The 9,251-nt window shown below is 37.1% G+C and overlaps 1 protein-coding gene across 1 annotated transcript; it reads left to right on the top strand.

Annotated features, from left to right (window-relative positions):
• The first annotated feature begins 922 nt into the window (after positions 1-922).
• LOC124294425 (stromelysin-3-like) lies at positions 923-1,727 on the top strand. Its single transcript, XM_046739401.1, has 3 exons — positions 923-1,025; positions 1,314-1,465; positions 1,611-1,727. Exons 1-3 carry the CDS (start codon positions 923-925, stop codon positions 1,725-1,727), a joined length of 372 nt encoding a protein of 123 aa, XP_046595357.1.
• Positions 1,728-9,251: the final 7,524 nt, after the last annotated feature.

Below are 9,251 nucleotides of genomic sequence, written 5' to 3' on the forward strand. Positions count from 1 at the left end.
GTGTCCCCGCGGGAAACTCATTTTCCCTTTGAACAATAATCACGCCGTGCGTTGTAAATTGTAACGACGCTTTGAATCTGTTGACGTTAAAGAAACTCCCATAATTGGTTGCTTGTACGAACGTGATATAAACATGCGTCATAGGTAACTCGGGCCTTGGGTTTTTCACAATGCTGCAGCAGCCCCAACGTAAAAATTACTCAGTTGCAGATGCACCTTTGATGCAGTCTCCAAATATGGATGGATTGGGATTCCTGTGACCGGTGCGTAGAAATTTTGGAAATTTACTGCAAATCAAAATTTACATTTGCATATTTCATTCGATTCGGTGAATAGCACTTGGTTCTTCAGCTTCAATTTTGTATCACCCACCTGATTGTTGACCCAGCCATGATCCATCGAAATTCACAACGCGATCTTATTGTTCAGTGAACGTCAATCCAACTCCAAAACTAACGTCAGAAATATTTCAGTCAGATCAATTGACGATATTTATTACTCGTGGGCTAAATCATACGAATGGTACGCCGCAATTTAGGTTAAGTAAAATCAGGGCAACTGAAAAAAATTTTCTTGATGGGATGTGTAATCTACCACTATCAGTGGTTTCGACGACGTACTAAAAGAAGTGATGTCGGGAATCCTACTACTGGAATATGGCAGGAATATTTGACTACTCGTGTAGTTGATTTGTGTCGTGGGTAGTTATTCTATCGTTATACTTGGTCGAACCGCAAATAAGTTGGTTATCAAAAAATCTCAGTAAACCTTTCAATAAGATTATGGTAATTCAACTGGATACTTCTTACAATGGAGGCAACAACTTGCGAGTCATTCGGAAGTAGAATACATGGATTCACATGCCCATGGCATACTCATATTCTATTTCACATATTCGAATAATTGACAATCGGCAGGCGAGATGGATGGTGCAATAATTCGACAGATGTCCATTCCAAGGCGCAGCGTCAGTGACAAGCATAGAGTAGCCAGGAATGCCCAATGGAAAGAGTATCGTCTGTTGGGTACGTCACAAATATTATCAAATCCTGCTTTCGTCGTTATTTCGCACCTCAGAATAAATTTTGTTAGACATTGTAAACAATCAAGACATCACTAGAGACTTGAGTCTCTTTGAACTGGTTCAACGAAAATGCAGAGTGGGCATTCACGAACTTTATCAAACTATGCAATTGTCTCTTGTCCTAATCTGACCATTGCACTATCTTCATAGTTCAACGTTTCACCTTATCCCAATCACGAATTGCAAATTGAAGATTCAACGAATAAGCTTGAACTTTCGTATTATTCAGGTACTAAGTGGCATCATACGAATATGACTTACAAGATGCTCAACCAACCCTTTCGAGGACTTGAGCCTGAAGCAGTCGACAAAGAAATCAACAAGGCCTGTAATATGTGGGCTGAACACACGTCTTTGAGCTTCACTCAAATTTACGGGAAGGTATAAAGAGATTGTTGAGACCACACGAGAGACTCGACTTCAAGTTTTGATTCTTATGATCTTTTGTTATGATTTCTCTTCAGCTCATGAGAAATAAGTAAGATGTATTTGATTTTCTGAAACTTGACGTTCCTCACAATCGCAGGCTGACATCGACATTAGCTTCGACGAATGCAGATCGGACGGACCTGGAAGGCGCTTGGATTGGAGCCATGGTCCGGAACCTGATGGTCGTGTTCACTTTGACGTTAATAAAACCTAGACCATCGGCAGCCATCGCGGCGTCAACCTATTCCAAGTAGCAACCCACGAGTTCGGTCATGCACTTGGAATCCATCACAGCAACGTCGAATCGGCTGTCATGTCGCCGTATATGACGGAGTACTACCCTAACTTCAAGCTAGATATCGACGACGTACGAGCCATTCAGGTATGAAAAAATTTTCAGATGGACAGTCTTATCACACTGTCGATTCGGTCGCTTCAATCTCCTCACTTTAACTTGACTCAAATGAATTCCTAAAATTGGCTCCGTCATTGGTACTTCCAGAGCTCTTTGGTATCGTGTCGTTCGAGTCCAATAATTTCGGGTCCCCTTGGTCTCTACAGGCAACTTTGCCTTATAACGTGACACACTTTGAATGTCCGGGAACGTGGTGCTTTCCTCCTCAGCGCAAGCACCCCGTTTGCCACGGTAGTAGGATAGACTTGCTTACATAGCATGTGTGAGGGGCGATTGGACTCTAACGACACGCGAGAGAATTGACAACGTTTTACTCTACCTTCAAAGGACTTGTCATTGCAGTGACGTAGCGTCTTTTTAAATCTGCCTTCATTGACGCAATTTTCAATTTCATAAAGCATCTTTATGAAGCTAAATCTGGAGGTGAATCGGAAGGGTCCGATATGGGAGAAGATAACAACGTCGACACGACCAATGAAAAACCGGAATGCGATCTAATTATAATTATTGTATATGCAAATTAGACATTAATTATTATTCATAATTTATCCATTATTTCAACCAAACGAAACACTTCGTCTGTTGTATAAAAAATCATAATACTTTTTTCTTTCCTGTAAGTGTGATTATCTTATTGGTCTCAAAAATAGAATATCATTGACAGTTTATATCAATACAGAAAGAATTAGTTCAAAATTGGGATAAAAGGGAGACAGCCAGAAAAAACTTTGAAATTTACCGGCGGGAAAAAAGTAAGTTGCGGAAGAAAAGGTGTAACAGAGGGAATTATATGCTACTTTCCTCCCGCTTTTCAGATTAAAAAAGTGAACGTTATGATCGAGTCACGAATAAAATGAATCCTCCAAGAATATCTTCACCATGCCGATTATAGCGTTTCGACCATTCATTCTCGATATTCCCCAAATCTTGACTCGCGTAATTCAGGATAGTTCTCGAATCAGTTTTACCGCATCGCAAGCTAAAATTCAATTCGTGATTCCAGCAAACTCTGCTGCAGTCCGTACTACGCAATTAAGCTACGTAAAAATCGATTTCATACACGGTGCCTTACGATCGAGGAAAAAATATGGTGATGAGATTCTCTCGAGATCTGCCTGCGGTGGTGAATTTCAACCTTGACTCCACCAAAGTGATCATGACTCGTTAGGTCTGTTAAACCGATATTTGTTCCCCTCGGTGGTAGGCAACTAAACATATCGCAGCGGTATTTTGGAGACACCCGGTATGCAGTTCTCCGACGATACATATCAAAACTGTTATCTGGTAAGTTCATAACCATTACCGAGTATCACGTCATACATGCGTCTGTTACATAAATTGCAGCCCCTGAATTATGCCAAGATTAAAAATCACCCTGGTTTCAAACTTTCAAAATAAGGTACATACATTATTCAATGTACCTATATACTGCCTTTACATATGTGTGCGCGTATGTAATATGCCTGAATCTCAGCTGCGAGGCAATTAACAATTAAATAGTAGATATTCAAGGGAACTACACACGTGGGAGGCGATAACAATTCCGCAGAGAGAATGGACGGAAAAATGGCATGTGTCGATGATCGGAGTTGTACGTGTAGAAATGAGGGAAAAATTTCTAAAATTACGTCGAAAGTGATATTCACGTATCATCAATTCTAGCTCGCCTGTTTTTTCATGCCAAATATTCACTCGATAGAACTTTTGACAGCACTAGTTTTTTAGTGCAAAAACTGTAGATTCATGCTTCTTCCCAACACTTGCTTGGAAATTTTGTTTTTCGAAGCCAGAGGTTGGTGTGAATTCATGATTAATCTCCTCGAAGAGAAATTTTCATTTTAGACGTTGTTTATTCGATTGAAATGTAATATTTTTAGTCGTGAAATAAATAATTCTTTTCCACAACTAGACGTATTGACGTTTTTCAAACAAATAATACTATTTGAAATTCATTCGATACATTCAAATAAATGAGGCAACATCTATTTTTTGAAACAAATATTTATTCATGTTGAAAACATAAATGCGCAGAATGAATAAATCGCATATACTCGTTAAAGAGATAAATACGACTTGAAAAATAAATGAGAAAAATTTTCTGGATAGTGAAATGATTAATTTTTAACAACGATTGCTGCAATTGTACCAAACTTCTCAATTTTAATTTGAATCAGAACTACTCCTCTTAACATTACACATATATATATATACATATATAGGCCACTTGAACACGATATTATTCCGATAAAAAATATATTTGCCAATAAGCTGAGAAAGATTTATTCACCAACCAATAACAGAATTGAAATAAATAAGTAGTGCTGAGATGAATCAATGTACATTAGGTTCATATGTTAATATTTATCTTCTTTGCACAGAAGAAAACAAGAAAAAAAAATAAAAATGCATTTGAATAAACAACATTTATTCCGATGTATCACTCAATATGGATGAAAATGATCTTGTACAGGGGGAATGAATAGTTTAATACATTCAGTTTGTATTCGAACAATAAACTTCTCAACTTCCATTATCCTTCATCTGTAGTGGTTTCTGTTGATTTTTTTCTGCATTTCATTTTCATTTTAAGCAATGTCGAGATGAATCGCAATGCGAAATTTATTCAGTATTCGCCGTTAAGCATTAGGAAGATGTTACATTCATGCAAAATCGTAAGTACAAGAGCTTTTACTCAAGCCATTTACTCACAGAAAATGTTTCCATGTTCGGAAATCCTATAAATGGGGCATTCCGTGATATTTCGATCAAGATTCTACATCGATGTCTCAGATTGGTTTTTATAATTTTTTGCACGAAAGTACATAACGCAAAACGTATTCGCAATTTTTTCAGAATTTTTCGATCCAGCGAACCTGAGGTATGATTTAAAAAGTGGAAAAAAACCTACTTTCTAAAATCTGAAAAAAGTGAGAAAATATTTTTGTTTTACTATCTTTCTTATTTATGTTTTCAAGTTATGAAATCTCCATCTTCTCATAGGTATCGAAATTTGTTTATATTTCATAAGATTCTTCTGACCTTTTTTTAGATTTTAGAAAGTAGGTTTTTTATTCAAGTTTTTAAATCATACTTCAGATACGCTGGGTCGAAAACTTTTAAACAAAAATTGCGAGTATGTTTTTCGTCATGCGCTTTTGTACAATAAATTGTAGAGCCAATCTGTGACATCGAGGTAGAAGCTTGATCAAGACGTCATGGAATACTTGATACGTATACATTTTCAAGAGCAGCGTTCGATTTATGATTGATTTATCTAACGAGAGACAAGGAATAGCTGCGACGTTCGTGTGAAATATACCTAATACGAAAATATACCTAATACTGTCATCTCGTAACTCTGGAAGTATTGATCGAATAAAACTCCAAGGAAAAATTATTCGCCACGTGTATGAATGCTAAATAAAAAATTCAAATAATGTATCTAGCGAACGTGAAACCGACCAGAGTTTCAGTGAGTGAAGATAAATTTTCTCGTTTTATCAATGAAAATTCAATACTGTTCTTGGACCCTTAGTTTTATAGTTTTCTTCAAACAGTACTTGACAAACGAAAATTCGGTATTTGAAAATGTATGGATATTATAATTGGACGAATGACGGAAGATGCTGAAAGATTCGGGATTGGAATCAAATATATCAATCAGAATTTCAAAAGGCTCATTGGTCATAAGACTTAATTTTTTTTTCTTCTGCATAGAAAAAAAGCGGTAAATTTCAAAGTACCGTGTCTAACAACGAATTTCATAAATCATGACTAGTTAATGATTGGTCAAGATTAAAAAAAAAAAAGAAGGAAAAAAATCTGATGACTGCAACACCAGCAGAAAATACCGTAAAATTCTAATAATTTCAATCGATCGTTTTTAATTATGCTTTCATCCTTTGTTCGACTAAACAAATCTGTCCCGTTTCTGTCTTTAGTTGTATAACTTTTTTTCTTACTTTAAAATGTACGAAGCAATTTTTTTTTATCATTTCTTTAGATCATAAACACTCTAAAAAGAGAAAACAGATATACGATGCGTTGAAAATGTGTAAAGAGCGAATATCTGGGTTATTGCTAATTTTATATTTTCGTGATTTGATTAAGGCCTGCAGCTTTTGCTTCAGCAAGGACGTTAGCTTTTTTCCGGGAACCTTTGTTCACGTCGCAGGACTTTTTCCCCCCCCCTTATTTCTCGGGGCGAGAGGGGAGTATCTATATAAATATTACCGATGCCAAATCCTGACCGAGTTTGAGGGTCTCCCCAAATGTTTGGCAGCCCGCAACCCGCGGCAAGGTAAAAGTCGCGGTGCTTTTGTCGTTGTGACGATCGGGGAGAGCTTTGAAGTCGAGGGAGCGAAGAAGTGGGCGGCGAAAAAAAACAAAAAAAAAAGAAAGAAACGACGACACTGGAAAGGGAAAAAAAGTAAACAAGACAAAAATGGAGAAGAGTTGAATGAAAATCGGTGGTTTTCTTCTATCTCGCTTCCTGCAAGAATCGCCGAGCCAAAATTGTCATCGCTCACAAATTTTTATGGCGTATGATGTTCGGTAGAAAATGAAAATGATAACGGAATCAACGAACGTTTACAAAACTACCCGATACTTTTGATACAGTCACAAAAAATTAGAACTTCAGACGTGTGGATTGTTATTTTTAGAAATATTACAAAAATGGCTAGCCAGGTTTACATCAAAATCTCATCAGTTTTAAGCTGAATAAGTTTTTGAATATTTCTTCAATTGACTATAACTTCCGAACGCCAAATCAGATCATTAATGTTAAACACTCAAGTTGTTCAATTTTAGTGCGATTTTGAAGAAATTGTAACTCAAAAGTGTGAAATTGGTTTAGAGTTACGAATTATATTCTCAATGTTTACATCCGAAAGTTGAATCCAAAATCATTATATGGTTTTATCTTGTACGGAATGTTTTTATAAAATAATAATTAATTTTGAATCGATTATCCGATCAGCTCTCGACATAATTTTCGACCTGAATCTTCAAGGCTACAAGCACTTTTCAAACAGATCATCAACATTCCCGCACAACGAAATGGGAAAAATTCGAAGATCGGCAGACTATCGGCGCAGGGTGGTGGAGAAATCGGGAACGCAAATGCTTGCGGATTAAAAATATCGGTTGACCGAAAATCTTGTTTATGGCGGTCCCATGCACTCCTGCAGGATGCAAAGCTCTCGTCATAGATAGATCGGAGCTTTTAAGCCGGGCTATAAAACGATTCGGGGATAGCGTAATTTATCGTTTCAAACCTTGGGGGCTAGCACCGCGTTAAGCTCGCGCAGCGGACGTCGACAATGGCACGATGACCACTGGCCAACCGGCACCAGAGAAAATATTACCACTGCGCGTTCCATTGTCGAAGGCTTTTAGTCTATTAACCAGCTCGTACTTTTCACTTCGAAACCCGTTCAAACGTCTTCTGCATGTTTCCGAAAAATTTAGGAAATGCGATTTTTTATTATGTACAGTAATTTCAACACTACAATTTTACTGTTAATAATATTCGATGTTAGAAATACAGATGACATCATTTTTCGTCGGAGAGATTAGCGTTTTTCAATATTTTTCTAAACTGCGTGCGCAAAGCCCGATTTTACGCACGGATTTGAGTGCGCAAAATGCCTCGTTCCCGCTCTGCGAAAAACTTTTTATTATCTTGACTGGAAAATAAATGATCTGTGGAAAATATAATTCATTGAACAGGGTTGAAATTGAATGACGCAATTTCTTGATATTCGATATTAGTTAGCTTGACTTTACACGGTTCTACGCAAAATTTTTTCGAAAAAAGCAGCCCATAACGATCTATGGAAAATAATCCGGTCATTATAAATAAAACGTATTATTTATGGCAAACATTGAAACGTTTTGGCATAATTGTCTATTTCTTTTTTCCATCAAGCCTTTGAATTGCCTCCCTGTTTTAACTGGGACGCTTGTCTCATCTAGGTTTTTTTTTTTTTTTTTTTTTTTAAGCACATTTTCAAGTCCCTTTTTCGAGACAATGAAATTCATCTTCGTGGAATCTCCGCCAGCTGGTGTAATTAAAATCGAACAACAATCCGTACACCGCACTCTGATCCTCAGTGTCTACAAGATGTGTATTTCGATCTTTACAGCTACCAGACAGCTCTGCTAAATGAGTTTCAGAAAACAACAGTGAAATCTGATAAAAACACACGGTTCAGGCACAGCCAGATGGATAACAGACCTTCTAAACGTTCCGAAGAAGAAATAATAAATAAAAACACTTATCCGCATCAAAGCCAGTTTTTCCAGTTTTATTATGACTTTATTACTAAACGTTAAAATTTCTCATTTCAAAATTAAATCGAGACAAATTTCTAGTTGCGATTACTTTTCAACCCGTGACTATGTTCATTTTTTACGTCAACCAAAAAATGTAGTTCCAGGTAAGAAAATGAAAATGAATTTTGTAGCTTGTGTCTGAAAATTCAGTACGCGTCACTGTATTTTTTTTTTCTTTTTTCTTTTTTTTTCTATCGCAGTAACTCGTGGCAAATTTTTTCCTATAAAAATGAAAATATTGTTTCAATTTTTATTTTTTTCCCATTTCCAACAATATCCTAACAGTTATTAAAACAATATCTATTCAACTAGAATTTTGTCTGTGACTGTAACGAGTAAAACTTTCCCGAGTAAATGTATCGGGCTTTTTTCAATGTCCGCCTATTTCCTATGAGGACTTTTTCGAAAGCGAGTGAATATTTCATCGTGCGCGGCCAACTCGGTTGTATTCCACTCCCGTTTCTATCCTCTCCAGGCTTTCCCGAGATTCTCAAACCCTTCGCGGAGGTTGCGCGACCCACGCAGTGGATATAAAACATTCACGGGTTTTCTAATGGACGAGTGGTGGGTTCGAGAGGGTGAGTCCTGGACCAGAAATGAGCGAGGGGGATAAAAAGAGAGGAAGGGAAACTGGAAAGGGGGAAGGAACAGGTCGCTGCAGAAGAGGACGAGTGAAGAGTTACGAATGGAAACTGAAGGAATAAAAAGGAAATCCGTTGGGCATATTATCGCTCCAAGAGGGTTTTGCCCTCGGTTTTGCCTGACAACTTCCGTCCGCCGCAAAATAAACACCTGCCATTTTATCAAAATTTACTTCATGCACACGAGAATATTGGAGAATAATTTTTCAAAAAATTTTCTCCACCATTTTTATCTCGAGGAAACTTTGTTTTTTCCAACAAATCTTTCTCGATTTTTCATTGAATTATTTTAGTACAAAGCCGAAAAACTTTTAATCCAGGTTTTACGAGAATTTAAACACAT

Source organism: Neodiprion lecontei, chromosome 5, assembly GCF_021901455.1.
Source record: "Neodiprion lecontei isolate iyNeoLeco1 chromosome 5, iyNeoLeco1.1, whole genome shotgun sequence".
NCBI classification, from domain to species: Eukaryota; Metazoa; Arthropoda; class Insecta; order Hymenoptera; family Diprionidae; genus Neodiprion; species Neodiprion lecontei.